Source organism: Eretmochelys imbricata, chromosome 13 (assembly GCF_965152235.1).
Source record: "Eretmochelys imbricata isolate rEreImb1 chromosome 13, rEreImb1.hap1, whole genome shotgun sequence".
NCBI lineage: Eukaryota > Metazoa > Chordata > Testudines > Cheloniidae > Eretmochelys > Eretmochelys imbricata.
Genome location: NC_135584.1, coordinates 4907594 through 4927125, shown reverse-complemented (window position 1 = coordinate 4927125; position 19532 = coordinate 4907594). Strand labels below are relative to the sequence as shown.

The window sequence follows — 19532 nt, the reverse complement described above, 5'->3', positions numbered from 1 at the left end:
GCAGGAGCCTGGAAACCCAGCAGCAGGACCAGAGAAAGGGGGAGGTTCTCCCCCACCCAGAGAGCCTCTTTATTATTAGTTAGCCTGAGGTTTTCAGTGTGTTTCTTGCTCATGGGCTCAGAGCTCTGCCTAAAGCCTGGCATGGAGCTAACAGACAGCATGAGTGTCTCCAAGCAGCTCCGCTCAGGCACCTCCCTCCCCGGCTGCAGCCCGCGCCAGAGACAGCCAGACGCCCTGACGGGCGAGGCACCGCCATGCAGGCCTACGGGATCCCTGCTACTCTAGTCCTGCACGGAGCTGTGAAGAGCACATCTCGGCGGGTCGGGGATTGTGGGGATGGACAAATGTCCTCCAGGGTTTGTGACCTGGCCCCTCGCATCGTGGATTTCCACAGCTGCATTGGATGGGGACAGTCTGCGTGTCTTCCCATTGTTTTCCACACCTGGGGGCTCCTGCCCGCAGAGGAATTCCTCTCCTCCAGCCGGAGCCAGGGAGGGCCTGCAGATGGGCGCATCGCAGGGCTCTCCAAAAACAACTGCTCTCCAAAGGATCGAGCCGTAAAATATTAACCAGAGCCCCTAGCGTTTATCACACTGTAAATCTGGGCTTTCAACAGCTTTATGACGCTGCGCAGAGACAGGGAGAGAACAACACACTGTTCCCATTGTCATACACAGACTTAACATGCCAGGCCAATTCCCTTCTCCCTCAGTGTCCCTCGCTCAAGCTTGTCTGGGATGGGGGTGGGGGGGGGGTTGCAGGAGCCCACCTTCCAGGTCTGGAACACCCACAGGTGCTCTGGAACTACAGGTACAAGTTCCAGGGTCAAGTCAACCAGCCTTCCTTTGGAGGCCGACAAAAGGAGCATTGTTGTGGTTTACTCCAGGAAGGGCTTTTGAAACCAAGAGTCTGCCCCATAAGTAAATGCGCCTCCGAGGGCGTTTGCACTCAGCCAAACCTTCACCCCAGAGGCAGCTGCATTTTGGTGGGGCAGAGTCCCTGGCAATTGTGAAGCCCTTGGGGTGAACAGCACTGTAGAAATGTGAAAGATGTTATTAAATCGCATCCTTGGAGGAGGAAATGCTGCAGCGCCAATCTGAGGGGTCCCTAGCGTGTCACCGGACATGGGCAGATACAGGATCAGCTGGTCTGGACGCCATCAGAACCCAGACCCAAACCGCACGTCTTTGGCCATTAGAAACAGTTGTCTTAACTGCAGCTGTCCCTCTCCCTCCCCAGCTTCAACATCCTCATGCTCTCCAGCTCCAGGAGCCCATGAGCTGCCCTGGGATGTTCTCGTGGTGTTTTTGAGTCTCCAGGAATGGGTCCATAACAGGATGGCTAGGTTTGTGCTCTTCCAGGCGTGATCCCAGTCTAAGAGTTTTGGGGAATAGCAAAATAGCCAATAGCGTCTTGGCTCTAACCCTTTGGCAGTTCATCCATCAAAGGGGCTGGGCTAGCGCCCCAGGGCTCTCCAGAAGGAACAGATCACTGGACTTCTCCATACTGGGGCATCTCACCCCAGAGCTCCCACTCAATCTAGCCAGGCCTGCATTTAGCAACATGGAAAGGGCAGAGGGAGGGGGCGGCCCCCTTGAAATCGGTTCCCAATCCCCTTGGGAGCTGTGACTTCCCAGGCTGATGCCACGACCTACCCAACCACTCCCTGCACTACCCCAGTTAGGAGACAGGCTCTGGGCTAAATCCTCTGGAGCATCCGCAGGGAGTAGCTACCCCATACTGGTCCCACCCCACTGTTGCTGCTTCCCCGGCACAGCCGAAGGACGGCATAATGAGTGATAATTACACAACAAGAGCCCCAGAGAAGGAAGTTTGGATTTGATGTTATCAAGTGCGTGGAGCATATCTGTGACAGCCGTTAAATGGACCTCTGCAACACACACGCATCCCATCACACGCACGCAGACACGTGATGGCCACACACATGTGCTCTTCCACACGCATCGAATATAAAAGACACGGTGGCCCGGGCATGGGCATGGACCCAAACAGGCACCGCTGCTCACGCCTGCCTGCACACAGACATATAGAAAAGCACACTCAGGGCAACCCCAGACCTTTCCCCCAACACACACACACCCCTCCCCCCACACATACATTTGCTTTTCAAATTCAGCAGCCAGCAGGCAGAGACTGCGCAATCCTACAAAGCGCCAATGCCCCAGAGCTGGGCACCCTGCTGGGTGCCAGCCAACCGCCTGGCACTGCGAGGGGGAGCGGCGACGGGCTGCAAGGAGCCATCCAGGGAGCTGGGATCGGGGCCACTTGCCAGAAGCCCCAGCCGCCGGGCAGGGAGCGTGCGCCCTCAAGGAAATGTGTTCACTCCCGCACTTGGCCTTGCCTCCCTTCTATTTTTATTTTACTTTTCAGGCCCGTTTCCTTTTTCCGGCTGTTTTGCTGCAATTCCACCATCGCTCCAACCTCCCTTTTCCCCTCCCTCCCTTTCGCATTTTCCTTCCTTTCCATTCACTCATCCCTCCCTGATGGTCCATAACGTTCTGTCTGCCCGGTGCTGGTTCTGACCCCCCCCACCCCCCAGGCTTGCTTCAGTCTCCACCAAGCCCCACGCACCCTGCTCCCAGCCGGCAGGGGATGGCGGAGCTGCAGCCGCATGGAGCAGCGAGAGGAACGGACAGGAGAGGGGCAGGGGTTTGGTGTTTATTAGCCGTTCGTTCGTGCAATCACTGTAAAGCCCTCATCACTGGTGGTGCCATGGTCTCGGGCAGCCGCTGGAAGGACACCTCCTCCCCTGTCCCCGGGGCCAGTGCGTTCTACATCTCGCTTCCCACGTCCGTGTAACCGCCCTGGCCTCTGTCACGTTTCCCCTTGATAACTCAGCCTTTTGCTGTCAGCATAAGCTGCCTGCCAGCTCTGGCTGCCGCTGCTCCCACCCTGCTGCCTGATCGTTCTGCGGCTATCCTAGGTCTCTGAGGCAGGGCCTGAGCCATGACGTCCGGACGTGAATCCAAGCGGCACCCACACGCCGGAGTGCCTGGATCCGAGTTCAGGCCCGTCTAGGCAATGCAAGGCCTTGCCTGCAGTTTCCAGGACAAGCAGCAGCCTGGGAGTTTCACGGCCGCTCCACGTTATGCGCCATGGGCCAAGAGAATGGCACAATCTGCCCAGGCTTTGCCTTGCTTTCTCTGGGACCATGCTGCCAGTTCGGGGGGGACTTGGCTCCATGGCTCCGGTGAAGAACCGAGCGAGTCGTTCAGACAACACAAGTCACAGCCCGTCCTGTCGCATGGAGCCACCAGACCCGTTACGCTGGGAGCTGGCAGACGGAGGCCCCCAGCCACGTCTGGATCCCCGTAGAAGGTGGAGGGCTATGGTCCAGAGCCCGAATGCCTTTCAGAGACTGGTGGGATTTGTGTGACGGGAACATGCTGCTGTCCCCCGTACGTACAACCCCTAAGCGAACACGCCCCTCTGCCAGGCCCTCGGCAACCGATCTGCCCCCACAGCCCAAACGACGGACCCTCAACCCGAGGGCCAGCCGGTCCCACCAGCCCAAGCAGCGTCTCAGTCGTGGCCCCGCCTGCAAGCTGCAAACGCAGCTAGCTGCAGCAGTGCATGGGGCAGCACCGGCTAACGCTGCGAAGCACCTTGCCTAAAATAGCTCCCTCAGGGCGGCCTTGAGCCAATCACTGGGCTGCTATGCAACCCCTTGGCTTTTCCGCAGGCTCCGCACCAGAGAACGGGACAGCGCATGGCAGTAGCGGGGACGCCCGGGGCACACTAAGCAGCACCCGCCACCCCACCCTCAGCCTCCCGCTGCTGGGAACAAACAGGGAAAACGTTCGCTCCGCGGGACCTGCATGAATCATGCTTCCCTTGGTGCATTGGAAAGGCTGATGGCTGAGCCTGGGGGCAATTGAGGAACCCCTGCCCCAATATTGTTATAAAACCGGGATGTAAATTGGCGAAATCTTTGCTATTTTAGGACTCTCAGGGGGGTGGTTGCTAGGGGGCGGGATAGCTGGTCTCTCTCCCCCTCTCCCCCCTCCACTTAACAATTAAAACGCTCTTTGTATCTGACCTTTTGTTTAGGGAAAAAAGCCCAAACCCAAACAATGTTTTCAATGCAAAGCCCCCTGCAGAGCTGATAGAATGTGGATCAGCAAAACAAGCCCGTGTTTGTTCTCTGCACCAGCTACTGGCTCTCGGGAGCCAAGCAGCAAACTCTGCCCACCCCGGCCACCTCCCAGCCAACTTTGCTGGGCTGGAGGGGGACGTCGGGGTAAAGCACTGCTCCCCGCTGACTTGCAAGGCCTGCCTGGGGGCATGGACAGGAGGGGGCTCTGGGAGTTACGGGCTCCCTGTATAGGATTCACACACCCCTGGGCATAAACTCCACTCCAGTTCCAGGGCCCATGTGAGTCTGACATCCTTGTATAGGCTGCAGCTGCCACCAGGAGAGAACCCCAGACTGTGAGGAAAGGAGACGGACCCAGCCACCATAGACCGGGGCAGAGGAAGCGCAGCAGGCAGGCAGAAGGGGCATAGTACAGGGGCGGGGCTGGAGACAGAGGGTCAGGTGTCAAAAGGGAGCGAGTTTGGTGAGACACCTGGCACTCAGGACGGCAAACCCTTCGCCAGGCTGCTGCTGGCCAACAGTGGCCTCTCTGCCCGTAAAGATCTCTTTCCTCCAACTCTGCCGCAGCACTTCCTGCTAATGACACTGGGTCAGGGTGGGGAAGGGGCCTGGTCTCCTGATTTTCCTTAAAGCCCCAGCTCCTGGAGGCAGGTGATTGTGGGCGACGCTCAGCTCTCTCTCACTTTTTTTTCCCCCCCAGTTTCTAGCCATTGCCTGCAAACATGAGCCAAGGGTGCCCTAAAGGCTAAGGAACCAGAAGGCAAAGCAAAAGGAGGCCCCATTTTTTTAGATCTCGTGATTTTTAAGCCTTTCTGGAGGTGGGCTCAGGCTTTCGGAAGGCTCCCCTTGGCGATGCCCCTCCGATTGATGCAGGGACACTTCCTCTCCGGTTACAACGACGTGGCAGCCAGTAGCCAACGAAACAAGGAAGCGCTAGGTCTTGCTGGGGACCGAGCCCCCAGCAGCGGGGGCACGACAAGCCCATGAGGACCCTCCATCCCCCTCTCTGGTGAAATCGCACTGACTTCACTCCGAGCGAGCGAGCAGACGATTTCCCCCGACCAAGAACATAAGGAGGGTGGGGGTGGCAGGCTGGGATACTCCCCGGGAATCCGAGTTCCACCCTCCAGCAATTCTTTGGGCAGCCCCACACAGTGGCCGCCAGCCACGCTGCGTGGCATAGCTAACGTGGCTCAAATCCCAAGGTCCTGGCCGCTTGGCTGCACAGTCTTTCTCTAGCACAGCCTTGCACAGCCCTCTCCTGCCATCTAGCGTCGTGCAAACGCCAGGAGACCAGGGCCAGGTTCTGTGCTCCACCCCGTGTTGTCTTACGTTGGCTCTCAGGCTGAGATTGTCCAAGGGCCTTGGCCGGGCTTGGTTCTCAAGCCCGAGCGCTCTTTGATGGACGGGCGTCCTGCAGAGGCTGCGGATGGACCACAGCCGTCCCCCGGCCGACACAGAGCCAGACAGGCCATGGCTCTGGATGCCAATCTCCCGCCTTGCTCCACGCGCAGGCCTGGCCCCAGTGCAACGGCTGCACAAAGCCCCCAGCAGCGAGCGGGCCTGGGAAGGAGAGTGACGAGCTGGATTAAGAGAAGCCAGTTCTGCCCTGTCCTGCCCCCATGCTAGCTCAGCAGCGTCAGTGGCCCTGACCAGGTTCAGCTGGGGTCAGTGTTTGGCCCCCGGTGCTGGGATCTGGACTCGGGCCTTGGGAGGAGCAGTCCTTTCGCAGAGGGGCTGCGAGCACTTTGCAAACAGTCAGTTTGGCTCAGCCCAGCAGGAAGGGGAAGCTCTCTGGGGCATGGGCTAGGTCTTTCTGGGCTTGTACGGCACTCAGCACACTTGGGATCCTGAGCAGGGCCTCTGGGCACTCCCTGACCCTGAGTATTAAATAAAGAGAGATTAGCCCCATTTCACAGCTCGGAAAACCCAGGCAGGGCGCGAGGCAGGAATTTGCCCAGGGTTACAAAGAGGGCCAGCGGCAGAGTTGTGGGGAGATGCCTTCCCACCCGGTCCTCTGCTTTAACCACTAGCCCATGCTCTCCCCCCCTTGCTGGGGGCAGGGAAAGTGCATTGCTCTAGAAGGGAGATCGCTGGCTCTTGGACAGGAGGGGTCATAAGGAGGAGCCTCCCCCCAAGAGTTTGTTTGGGTACTAACCTTAGCCACTGAGGCAGCCTGCGGCGTCAGGACGGGGAGGGACGTGGGGCTGCCAGGGCACCGCACAGCGGCACGGCGAAGCAGGGGGCAGGAGTGTAGAGACAGAGCGGGGGTGGGGAAGCCAAGGAACACGTGAGGGTAAAGGGACGGGGCAGGGGCTGATGGAAATGGCTGTGGACTGAGCTCCTCTCCAGCCTGCCCCGTTCACCAGCTCCCTGCTGAAGCCGCTCGGTGCACTGACCGCGGGGCCCTCAGGATCAGGCCCAGAGGGGCTGGCTGGAGCCACTGCCATCCTTTTATCACACATCCCCCAGGTGCATTGGTGGAGGCTGGGGGCAGGAGAGGGCAGAGGCCAAGCCTGCCAGGCCCATTAACCCTCTAGCAGCAGCGCCAGCCGCCCCGCTCCGGGCGGGTTTACACAGGGGCCAGTGAGGAAGGGGGTTTTGCTGCATCAGTGATGAGCAGCCCCAAACCAGGTGTTCCCACCGCGGGGGCCCTCGGCCGCTCGCGGCTGTCGCTCCGGTGTCGAGAGAATAGTCACAGCCCTTGCCTGAGCCTGCCTCCCTCACTCGGGCAGCGTGGCGTCCCGGAACAAGGGAGGCTGGCTCCGTTCCAAACAGACGGGCAGCTGCATGCTGGCAATGGACCATCCAGCCCTAGGTGCCGCTTCTCTGACCTGCCACCACCCCAGGAACGACACATGGGGCTCCCAGTTTATTCACCCTCTCCGGTTCCTAACAGGCTGGCTCAGGGTACAAGCCATCCTTGCTAGAAGAAAACCAGCAGAATCATTTGCATGTGTACAGTGCCCTTGAAGGCAGTTGGGGAGAGGTTCACTTAAAACTGATCAAGGGATTTTTTTCACCCTGTGTATAACTAGCCTGCGGACGCCCCTGCCACAAGATAGTACTGAGGCCAGATGATAGCAGGGTTCAGATCAGGACTGGGCATTGATAGGGAAAGGACAGTAGGACTAAAAGCCACCCAGGGTTTTGAAAGGGATCTAAACCTTCATACTTTAGTGCATGATCCAGCTTCTAACTAACTGAGGTCAGGAGGAAACTTGCTCCATGGGCAGGTTTTCCCATTCCTGCAGGCTGCAGTGTTCTTTGCACCTTGCTCGGAAGCATCTGGTTCTGGCCAGAGCCAGAGACAGGATACCAGCCTAGATTGTCCCCTGGTCCAAGTTTGTCTGACAAGTCCTGCGATTAGTATCATACCTGCTTTACAGCAAGAGAAACTGAGATTAACAGACTGGGTGACTCGCCCAAGGCCAGCCAGATGCAGAGTCAGGAACAGAACCCAGCAGAATGATGCCTCCCAGCCCTCTGTTCTAACCACTAGGCCAGACTGCCACCGTTACTCTAGGAACTCCAGCGTCAGCAGCAGTTGAGGTTGTGTCAGCAGGGACGGGGCGGGAGGTGTGAGAGGCGTGGGATGTAGCTTGCTCTCCTGTAGCCATGGTGGCTCTGGAGTGGGGGGCTCATAGGCCTGGGAGGCGCACAGAGAGCACATGCCACTTCTCTGAATGCAGTCCTGCTCACCTCTCCCTCATCATCCAGGAGTTCAAACAAGGACCGGGAGCCAGGAGATCTGGCCTCTCCTCCCTGAGTCTGCTACCAACTCTGTGAGTGACCTTGGGCACGTCACTTAGGGGACATCTACCCTGCAAAAAACACCCTGCAGCAGCTAGTCTCTAAGCCCGCAGGCTGGGGCTCACAGTATGGTGCTCAGCATAGCTGCGTAGATGTTCCCACTGGGGCTCTGAAACCTGGGGAGTGGGGGGCTTTCAGAGCCCGAGCTCCAGCCCAAGCAGGAACGCCTGCACGGCTCCATTTAGTGCCTTAGCGTCAGCCTGCGTCTGTAGGCTCGGGCTGTGAAACCTGCGGCGGCAGGCTTTTGTTGGGTGTTTTTTGCAGCGTAAACATAAGCTGGTCTCTCTGCGTCTCTGTTCCCCATCTGCACTCCAGGGATAATAGCACGTCTCTGCTCCCAGGGGTGTTGTGAGGGTAAACTCCTTGAGGCCTGTGGGTGAAGCAGAGCCAAAGATGTACCCAGACAGGTTGTTGCAAAGGGTTACGGTTACAGCAGAGGGACCGTACCTGCAAGATAGCCCCACAGAACAACTGGGAGTTGCACAGGATGCTCCGATGAGTCTGCACCACCTCCTTCAGCCAGCAGGGGGGATTCTAGTTTCGTGATAAAATCTGGTCCCCAGACTGAAAAGTATTTTTGCAGCAAGGAAGGGAAAGGATGATAGTAAGACGTAACCGCAGCTCTTGTAGGCCAGACCTGCGCTAGCTTTAATTCAACTGGCATGGCTGAAACCAGCAGCCAAGGCACAGAGGCCTGGACTTCCACTCCAGCTGTACAAACTCTAGAAGAGAGGGGGGAAATCTGTGTTTTCTAGATAAAATATCCAGAATCGGTAAGGGAAGAAGTTTTATTTTCAAGCTTCTGAGAAGCTGCAAACAATGGGGCATTCACACGGAAGAACTGAGAGAAGGCAGAATGTGTTGGTAAGAGAAAATTTGTTATTCATGAAACAAACTATCCAATCCCCCACCACCTGAGGTTTTTTTTTTTAATTATCACCATTATGGCATTTCAACATTGGATACACTGGGGATTTATGCATTTCATGGATTTGAAGGATTTTTGCAGAGGTTTTTGTTTTGGTGCATGGAAAACGCTTTCCTTTCCAACGCTGCTCCTTCGAGCAGGCTCATGTTGAAATGTCAGGCAGCCAGTAAGTAAAAGGATGTTTCTTTACGATCTCTACTCACCACCTGTGACGGTCACTTGTCTGCACGAGGCTGGCTGAGTGCTTCTCGAAGAGCTGCAGGTGCTCAATGAATCTCAGAGCAGCTCCTCCTGAACTCAGACTCGCCACTGACAGCAATGGAGTGGCACTCCCTAACTCCAGCAAAGAATTTGGCCCTTGGTGTTGCGTTCCTAACCAAGTAAATATCTTGGCCAACAGCCACCTGTATATGTAGGGGCTTGGTTGCCACCAGTAAGGGTGCAGAGTACAACAACGGCATTGTCCCATGAAGAGCAGAGAGAAGGAGATTCATAGATTCCAAGGCCAAAAGGAACTACTGTGATCAAACACTTTTCACTCCACCTGCCACGGCCACAGGGGGATTTGAACCGCCGCCCTCTAGCATTGCAAGCAGGAGCCAAGTCCCAATGCCACCTCATATAGATACAAGACTGCTCTCAGCAGCCACTGGCTAGGGTGTCCCTGAATGTCCTACTGCATGGCTCAGCATGAATTCACAGCAAGTCGGGCCCTCTGGTGAAGCGAATGGGAGCAGCATTGCCTCCAGGCCTGGAGCCCTACCAGCAACAACTGGTTTTCTATAACGGATGAAAGGGTGAGGTCTGGTGCCTCTCTTCTAGAAGCAGGGGATTTGTTTTGCTGGCAGGAAGAGGACAGTAGTTACAACAACATAAATGATGAGCAACTAAAGGCTGGTTTTACATCTCGGCAGCACAGCCTTCCCCTTAGCACCACGAGGCAACGACCGTTCAGCCCTGACCCGGAGGGAAGAGCACCACTTACTGAGTCACTAACCCCACCTCCGACAGCCCTTTGGCTTTCCCTTGCCCTCTTGCAAGTGTCCATCACAAAGAATGACGCGAAGAGAAACCCGGCCCCAAGAGGAGATATAAGTGGTTCTCAATTGCCTATTCTTCCTGGTTTTTCCAGGAGATGGTAGCAGCTGTAGAAAGTCCATTTCATTCTCCGACCAGCCTGTTGAGCTCAGGTTGAAAGAACGAGGGAGAGAGAGCTAGTTCAAACCCATGGAATATCAGGGGATCTAAGATTTTCTAGACTACTTGCCACTATGGCTACCATGCCCAGCCTTTCGGGAGCTAGACGGCTTTCTTTCCAGCACCTGCTGGGATAGGAAGCCAATATTGCATGTCAATGAACAGTCCTGGGAAAGCAGCAGACATGATCAGGTGGTGCAGTTGTAACCCACACACCTCCTGGGTGTGGTGTTCTGTCCCATCTAGTGGTACCAAGACCACTTAAAGAAAGAGATAAAATGAGTCTGCTCCACAGCCTTAGCTAATAGCCAGGGGGCTTTTAGCTCATGCAGTAGAGGCTCATGGACTAAGCTCCAGAGGGGTGCCAGCTTCAATCCCACCAATCAGGGTCTGTCAGCGTTACACAGTGCGAGAGATTTCCTAGCAGACAAGAAGCATTTTCATGATCCGGGAGCCTCTTCTTACCCTATTACCCTCTTCTTTCACTGCCCTGTCCTTCCAAATTCCTAACGTACAGACCCGTCGGAGCCGAGACCTCCACTGTGGAAATGTCCCACAAGGTGTTATTCAGAACAAAGGAGCAAATTCTGTCGATGCCACTCAGTTGATTTCAGGACTGTATCTGACCCTCAGTATTTGCTACCTGGAAGAGTAGTAGAGTGGGCCATGAACACAAGAGAAGTCCTTCTCCAATCCCCACAGAGAAGGATGGGATGCAATGGAAAGCAAGCCCCAGCACTGCCTGCTTCACCCAACGGCAGAACCAAGAAATCAGAAGGCAAGGAGTTTCCATGAAATCAGTGTTGCTTACTGGCTAGTATGGAGGTGGTGGTACAATCCCAGGTGCTCAGCACCCATGGGGAGAGCACCATACATGGCTTCCTACTGACCCTATGTGTCCCAGTCCTTTGAGTGCAGAGAGAACAGCTTCTCCCAGCAGGTGACCAAGTTTTCCACCGTTCGCGCTATCTCCTTCAGCTGCTTTCTCCTGTTGCCCTGGCCTCTGTGTCGCGGTTTCTCTGTAGCTGTTGACAGACTCTTCTGTTAGCATGCAAAGAAAGAAAACAGTCACGGCAATGAAAACCATGGCCTAGATACAAACACCAAACAGGACAGAGACCAGTTCAGGGCTGTTCGTACCCCGGGGGAGTACTGGAAAATGAGGGTCCCCAAGCATGCATGTAACCCACAGGTAACGGTGGGACCTGTATCACACACACTTCCCAGTGGGTTGTGTGCACTCTGCTGGAAACCTGGACACTCATCCCAATGGGCACATGCACATCTGGCAGTACAGGAGAGAAGCCACCTGTGAGGTGTGGGGTTGTACCATCGAGCATCACTCTCCAGAGAGGGTGGGTGCGTTCCAACCTGGTGGAACTTTCCAAGGTAAAACTTCCAATGATGGGGATGGGGCATGGAGGTGTTTCTCTCTATATATATATTTCAACAACAGCCTAAAATCCTCATAAATAATCCCAGCGTTGGATATTGGCTAATTAATGCAGACCACACACATCTAGTATGGAGGAAAGTCGCCTGGCAAGTGGAGAAGATACAAGATCTGTTCCCCAGATGCCTTGAAATGGTTCCCTCCCCCAGGTATAGGTCTCCATTCATAGGTGCTCTGATAGACTATTCAGACCAGTCAGCCACATTCCCCAATGAGACGACACTAAATAAATTAATTTCTCTGACAAATTGAATGGAGGAGGGGCGGAGCCAGGGATTCCCTAAGACTGCCAGGTAACCTGAGCTCATCGGCAGACTCTTGCACGAGGGCATCAAACATGAATGGATTCCCTCAGCTTGGGCTTTCCCCCGCGACTCTCCCAGGTGAGGAGTATCCGTTAATGAACCCTACACAAGTGCCAGATAGGGAGAGGGTGGCTATCAGCTTGGAGTTTCCCTAAGGTTCTCCCGCAGGAGAAGGCTAAGGGAATTCATTTCAGACACAACAGAACAGCTCAGTGACAGTTCAAAGGCATCATTCCAGGGCAGACGCTGGATCTTGCCCCAGGCCTGCATGTGATGCTCAATAAAGACAAAGTGGGTGAGGTAATATCTTTGATTGGACCGACGTCTGGTGATGAAAGAGACAAGCTTTCGAGCTTGCATGCACAGACCTGAAGAAGAGCTCAAAAACTTGTCTCTTTCACCACCGGATGCTGGTCCCACAAAAGATATCACCTCGCCCACCTTGTCTTTCTAGCATCCAGGGACCAACAGGGCCACAACACTTAAACGTCTTCACGAATGGCATTTTTGAAAGGGCTGGAGAGCCCTGGAAAGGCTGCTGCTTTCTGCAGCTGTGTTTCTGTAACCCACACACCTCCTGGGCGTGGTGTTGTCCCACCGAGTGGCACCGACACCACTTAGAGAGAGAGATTAAGGAGTCACTGCTACAGCCTTAGCTAAGGGCCATTTGGCTTTTAGCTCATGCAGTAGAGGTTCATGCACTAAGCTCCAGAGGTCCCAGGTTCGATCCTGCCTGCCAGCTACCGGGCTCTGTTGGTTTTACACTTCTATGCTGGAGTCTTGCTGGAACGTGCATGGTGCAGTCTGGTGCAAGGGGGCAGGTTCCTCTATAGGGATCAGCCTTCTGGGAGATCTGCTCCATGGACCAGCTGCTGGGAATGGCACAGACTCTGGAGGAAGATCACTTTCTTTTTCCTTGCATTTATTTTCTGAACGGATCAGAGCCCAGGAGCCCCAAGGGCTAAACCACCACTGGGAGAACTCCTTTGGACTGGGGTGCCAGGTGAAAAGCTTGGGAGCTAATCAGACTCACTGAGCTCAAATTTCAGTTGGGAAGAGGTGCCGGACAGCTGCACCCCAGACTCAAATGATGGCCCAGATCTTGGACAATCAGGACTGTGGGAAAGGATTTGCCCACTGCCCTGTACCCCCCACCCATGGCTGCTGTTTTTTGCACTGTCCCAGCTGCATGGCAGAAGAGAAAAGCAAGCCCCAACCTTGTAGATTTTCTTGCAGTTCTGTTTGGTCACAGACTCCGTGTTGCTGACCACCTGCATCACAGCCACCACTTCAGGATTCCTCTGTGGGCCTCTTACCATGTCCCTGAGAGACATGCTCATGGTGGAGATAGACAGCAGGATTTTCTGCTCCTGAACAAAGAAGGATGCAAAATCCAGATGAGCAGAGCCAACTCGAGCAGAAAACACTAGGATTAGTGGATGAGCCAGTGCTAGCTTAATACAAGCTCGGGGTCCCAGATTCTTAGATCACTGGAGTAAAGAGTGCCCTAAAATATAGTCGTTGGCCACCCCTGCCCCCCACCCCCAAATTCCCTTCCCCCACTCTGTGCCGTAATGCCCACTAGAATACAGCTGAGGGAAGCTGTTCTGCTGACCGCTTGGGGAACAAGGCATGAGACAGTGTCACCGGGGAAGCGACACCAGCGTGACCTGCCGCCCACCCACCTGCACTGCCATGTTAGCATTGCTGCTGCCCAGCAGGAGCCACCCCAGCCGCTAAAGAGACCCGCAGCCTTTCCCTCAAAGGGCAGGTCATGGGCACGTCCATTTCCCTTTTTTGAGGATCCCCCCTCACGCACAGACACACTTCCCCTTGTTTGAATACAAAAGAAAAAGCCCTCGGTTATTAGCTACACAAAAGCTGGGGGGCAGAAACTCAGAACAGAGCAAACAGCAAAATGCTCAAGTGTTAGCAGCAAACGGTGCGAAAGGTGGGGTGACCAGATGTCCCGATTTGATAGGGACAGTCCCTCTATTTGGGGCTTTGTCTTATATAGGCGCCTATTACACCCCCCCCCGGGTCCCGATTGTTCACACTTGCTGTCTGGGCACCTAGTGAAAGGGGCACATATCACAATGAACTGGCTAGTGCGTCTATGCTCTACTGCCTCCTCCTGGGTGGAATCGTAACTGCTCCAATAGTTAATGGCGGTTCGGAGTCCCAGGGGTTTGGAGTTCGGTAGCCACGGAGCTCTGAGGGGCCCTGGTGTACAGCCCAGTGACAACACTGGCTGCGGACTTGTCACACCAGGGTCAAAGTGAGACGGGAACTTCTGTGAGTCTCAGACACTCGTGGCTGGGCTTTGTCTAGCGAGGGGAGTGTGTCGAACTGGCTAGAGAGCAAGCGTCAGTCATGGCCCTCTGCTGAGTGTGATAAGAATGATTTGGCCGTGTCCCTGCTGCCACGAAATGCTGAGTGACCCTGGCATGAGGATTAGTCACTGGGTGGCCACTCACACATTCCCACAACAACTGGCTTTCCGGTACTTCCGGGAAAGGCGTGGGCCCACCCCATCGGTGCGACCTTGCGCACGTGGGGCACAGGAAATCGCTCTGCAGGCTCCATTTTGAAGAGCGCGCCGCTCCATTCCCGCTGGGGTGACCTTGCACACATGGCGTGCATGAGGTCACGTTGCACAGATGACGCCATTTTGAAGAGCATGCCGTTCCAGCCTTGCCACGTGACCTCGCATGCACCGGGTATGCAAGGTCACAGCAAGGGCGGGTGGAGCGGTGCGCTCTCCAAAATGTCAGCCCTGTCCAATACTTGACAAAACCACATCTGGTTTTGTCTCAGTCCTGGACAGGGAACAAACCACCCAAGAAGAGGACTCTGCAGCTTAAAACCAGACAAACGGCCTGCCTCCATGCACTGCAGGATGGCCTGATGTGTGACCCAGTATTGTACAGACTCACATCTCAGCCTCCATGCTTTTTCTCACACACAAACACACACCCGTTCAATGGCAAAACCTGTGTGAAAACAGGAAGAGAACGCAGATCACCCTGTTCCACATACACAGACAGGGCTCATTGAGCTAAAGGGAAGTACTGGCTGTTAGCTAGCAGTACAGGGCTGATGACACACAGTTGAGCAGTCCTGATTTCATCTAGTACAGGATGCTGGTGTACAACCCCACACCCCCACCAAAGTACACTGCAGAGAAAGCATTTGTCTAGAAGCCAGCATTTACCTTGTTAGAGAGGCAGGCTAGGCCAGCTCTCCCCCTCCTTGGGGTTCCAGCAGATCCCGTCAAGTTTTTCTGTGTAAAATACAAGGATTACAAGCTGCTCAGCTGTGGGCCTTTCCCCACGGCTCCCCTGAAGTTACTGTCCCGCGCTCTCTGCATAGCGCAGGCTTTGTGCGCTGGGGAGAAGAGATCCACTGAACTGAGCAGAGCACCCCATGAAGCTCTATGGCTGGCTTGAGAGTGGGGAGAGTGCTCCTTACAAAAATCTCCTGGCACTTTTCATGGGGCGGGGAGTTTGCTGTTGCCTTGGCAGCTGCATTCCAGTGGTGCTCTGGGCGCGCGCTTCCCATTCTCAGGGAACACTGTTATATTCCAGCAATGCCTAAAGGCCCAGGTAGGGTGGAGGCCCGATTCTGCTGGGCGCTGTACCCACATCAGTGAAGCCACAGTCCCTGCTCCAAAGGACCGAGGCAGCCTAAGACAACCTGTGCCACATGGCCAGATAGCTACATTTTTATACCCGCCCACCTGCCGGGGACCGTCCACTCACCAGGTTCTGGAGCTCATCGAAGATCACGGCTTGGTACTGCCGCAGGATTTCCACAATGCTGCACTTTGCCTTGCCCTTGCTCAGCACCGATACGAGCAGCAGCAGAACAGCACAGAGGAGAGTCCTGGGGAGAATCTAGATGTGAAAGAACAACTCAGCTTCCGCATTGTACACTAGTGCCCGACCTGCCTTCCCTGTGCCACAGAGGCGAAAGGAAGCTGGTTTCTCTTGTGTGGTTTAAAAGCAGGACAGGGAGAGGTCAGCATGGACTCAGACTCCAGAAGTGCATATGGGGAGCTCCTATATAAGAAGTGGAAAGCATTAAGGGTGCATTGGACTGCAGTATAAATAAGATATCCTCCGGGAATACATGTCCCTGGGTCAGCTAACCAGATTGTGCAGCATTCCCAGCAGATTTGGACTTTATCAGACATGGGGAGAGGAAACTCCAAAGCTGAGAGGCCATCCTGGAGGACCTGCTGCTAGCACTTTCTTCTCCCTTTAGAGCAAAGAAGCTTCCATTTCACCCCAGCTTGCAGCTCTGGCAGCCTGGGAGCGATGCAGTCTTAAGTAGGATGGTCCTAGGACATTTCAGGGTCAGATCCAAAGACTTCATTTAGAATTAATGGCAAGAGCATCTCCATCCTTGGAGAGGTGTTTTTATGTGTTCAAACAAAACTGGGGGCAGCTGTCACAATGGTGCATAGGAACAGAGGAGGCCTGAATAGGCAGAAGAATGGCTGCTGTGTGGGAAGCCTATTTTGTCACATTTTAAAAAGGTGCTGAATATAAAATACAGGAGCAATAAAATCCGGTGAGACGTGGTCTCTTGTGCAATTGTTCTGCACTAGGTAGTTCTGCGTCTGCTCCAGTTTTTCAAAAGGGTCCTTTAATCCAGGTGCTCAGTGGTCTCCCACAGGAATGAAACAGACGCTCTTGATGGCTAAATGAGGGGGGAAATAGCCTATGCAGCTCTCTGCTTTCATTGGTGCAGCACGGATCCCTAGTCAAACCTTCAGGCTTCATGCTTTCCACGCAGTACTGAAACCAGCTGTGACACAGCCCTGAAGCCAAAGCTTTGATATCTGAGACTGTTGAGTGGCTGGAGTAAATAAATTTTATCTTAATGCTTGTCCTGTCTTTGAAAAATCCATGATCCTCAGACATGTCAAGGGATGGTCTAGGTTTACTTCCTTCTGCCCCAGTGCAGGGAGTGGAATTGCTATTTGGGTGTGGCAGAATCTTCTCAGATACGCCAGTTCCACACCTTTGTTTTCTCTGTACATTTCCCCAAGAGAAGGGAGAGATCACTCCAGAGCAAACTTCAAAACAGCACAGAAGATATAAATAATGCTCAAAGCCATTCATCAAAATGCCAGCTTCGCTGCAAACGGAATATCCCTTTCCACACAGACACCGGCCAAAGTCTAAGGGTTGCTAGTCTGGAAGGCTTCCCCCCAGAGAAAAGAAGGCCATGCCACTTCACTGGAACTATTAAGTAAAGGACTCTTTCCATAAATATCAAATTCCGGAACAGAGCAACAGTTGCACCATTTCCAAGCAGCTGGGACGGGTACTACATTTTCAGTACTTAATATGTGAAGAAACACAGTCTGCCACTAAAAAGACAGGCTGGCTACACTCTCAAAGGCCATGACCCGCGATTCTCACAACTCATGTGACCAGCCTGGTGGAGGGGCGCACTTAAGAGATACGCCCTTGTGGAAGGAAGACTCTAATGAACAAATCATGAGAACTGTTTTCTCTTAGTAACTGGCACTGTTCAGAGGTGGGAAAAGTTGTTACAGTTAATTCACATGCCCGGGGATTACTAATTCTCTCTCCATGACGGTGTGAAGGCTTTGTCCCTGGCCCCCCTTACACACACACACCCCGCCCCCAACATTTCAAAATCAGCCTCACTTAATGTTTGTCAGTAGCATCCAGGAAAAGTTCATTGTGGGTTTAGAAGTCACCTGGTCCCATGGAAGGACCAGGGCTTATCTGTAAGGTTAAGAACAGGTCTGTGAAGGGCACAGGCAGCTAGGTCGAAAAATTCAGCCTGTTAAATTGTGCTTTGCATACGCCTGAAGGGGCTAGTTTCTTCTTTCCCGGCTTTAATCCTCTAGCAAACCCTGACAGATAAGGGAAATCACCAGTATGGACAGCAGTTCCTGGTGTCTCATGCGCTAACCTCAGCGGCACAGAACCTGCTCCGGCAGAAATCACTTTGCCCCCCAGTGTCCTGACTTGCACCGCCCTGATAAGTCTGCCCGGGGGGGTGGGCCCTGTAGCTTTGGGTAGCTTGGAGGGCAGAAGGGGTCTGGCTGGCTCTGCCTGAAACCTCGCAGAGAAGCACGAAGGCAAGCCCGAAGGAAATCGGTTTCCACCCAGGGCTCCCCGCAGTCTCTACGCCCGCCCACGCTCTCCGAGCCAGCCGGCTCCAGCCAGGAGCCAGCACCGGGGCTGCGGGGAGGGGGGATCCTGCCCTTTCCAGAAACAAGCAGCCGCTGCTGAAAAGAGGGAACATTTACAGGAAAGTCTGGCCCGCGGGACGCGGGGTTTCTCGCTTGGACGGGAACCGTCCCCGGGGGCCGGTGCTGAGTGGGAATTTCCAGTTTCCTTCTCCTGGATCTAGCTGGAATCGGTGCTTCTCCTATGCGCGGGGGGGGGGGACCCCACATGGTCCCAAACGACCCTCTCAGCCCCCTCCCCCAGCAAACTTCCAGGTATCAGCTGCCGCGGGCTAGGATCAAGTCGCCCCCCTCCCTCTCCCCCCGACGGGGACACTCACCATTTATCTCTCGCGGTGCCGATCCCCACTTCTGCAAATGCCCGGGGAGGGAGGCGAGGTGCCCAGCTGCATGGTCCCTTCCCGCCCCTCCAAGCTCCAGGATGCCCGGCGCGGGGGGCCCGTCTCAACCTGTGCCCCTGCCTCCCCTCCGAGCCCCGGCAGCTCCCTCCCCTGCTCCAGCTGGGTCCCAGCATTTGAACTTGGCTCCAGGATCTAGGAGGAGGAGTGGGAGGGGATAAAGCACTGGCGGCTTTAGTCCCACCCTCCCCATCCCCAGATCCTGCCTGACCGAGTTATCCCAGGGGGAGACCGGCACCTGCCCTCCCAGAGCTGGAGGAAGGGAAAAGGGGGCGGGGAGGAGGTGGGGGGGAGGTGAATCAGCCTCTTAAAGCTTCGACAGGGGGGTAGGATCAGGGCAGGAGATTATAACTTGTCTAGAGAGGAGATGGAGAAGCAAGTCTGGGCCTGGGAATGGAGGGTCAGGTCAGATCGCTCTGCTTTACAGTGCAAACTGCCGGGAATCAAGTCCCAGTGGGTGGAGGGTCAGATTTTCAGTATGCCCCAGAAGTACCTGGTTGAAGAAGGTGCTTTTTGACCTGTATATGGAGCAACCAGGGCAAGTCCCTTCTGGGTTTCAACTGAAATTTCAAACCTTGATTATGAACTCTTTGGGGCAGGGACCTTGTTCCAGGAATGTAGATTGCAGAGACTCTGAGTCCAGGACAGGGCTACCATACTACAGGTAATAAATAACCATCTCCCTTCCTAAATGTTTCAGAAAGGCTCCTGAAAGCCAATTTCAACCTGAAGTCCTCGGTGCCGGTTTCACCAAGCATGCACAGGCCAGGTAAGGCTTCCAAAACACTATGCAACTACTGCTGCTGAAGACAGCCATGCCTAGGCCAAGCTGCCAGAGATCTGAAGATCCTGAAACAAAAGCAAGAGGAAACACTTGCAAGTTCTGCTTTAAAAACAAGGCGTTGGCTCCATCCTTATTCCCCAAGAACCACCTTTCAGGGCTGAGGATTTTTGCTGTGGGGCTAACTGTGGTCAAAGACCCCGGATCATGGCAAGGCAGACCTTTCCCTTTCAGTTTCTACTAGCAACACGTTTTAATCATTAGCAATTTCTGAAAGTGGATCTAAAATGGAATTAACCTACTTT

General features: G+C 54.6%; 1 protein-coding gene across 1 annotated transcript; it reads right to left on the bottom strand.

Annotated features, from left to right (window-relative positions):
* Positions 1 to 8710: 8710 nt before the first annotated feature.
* Positions 8711 to 18481, bottom strand: C13H20orf204 (chromosome 13 C20orf204 homolog). The gene is made up of 5 exons (XM_077832006.1): positions 18369 to 18481; positions 15575 to 15709; positions 15028 to 15096; positions 13031 to 13183; positions 8711 to 11096 (listed from the first exon to the last, which is right to left on the bottom strand). Exons 1-5 carry the CDS (start codon positions 18369 to 18371, stop codon positions 10947 to 10949), a joined length of 510 nt encoding a protein of 169 aa, XP_077688132.1. The 5' UTR covers positions 18372 to 18481; the 3' UTR covers positions 8711 to 10946.
* Between the last annotated feature and the right edge of the window lie 1051 nt (positions 18482 to 19532).

Coding starts and splice junctions, on each gene's coding strand:
- C13H20orf204 (XM_077832006.1), bottom strand. Junction 13,184..15,027: donor TAGCCTGCCTCTCTAACAAG/GTAAATGCTGGC, acceptor TTCTTTGTTCAG/GAGCAGAAAATCCTGCTGTC. Junction 11,097..13,030: donor ACTGCAAGAAAATCTACAAG/GTTGGGGCTTGC, acceptor GCATGCTAACAG/AAGAGTCTGTCAACAGCTAC.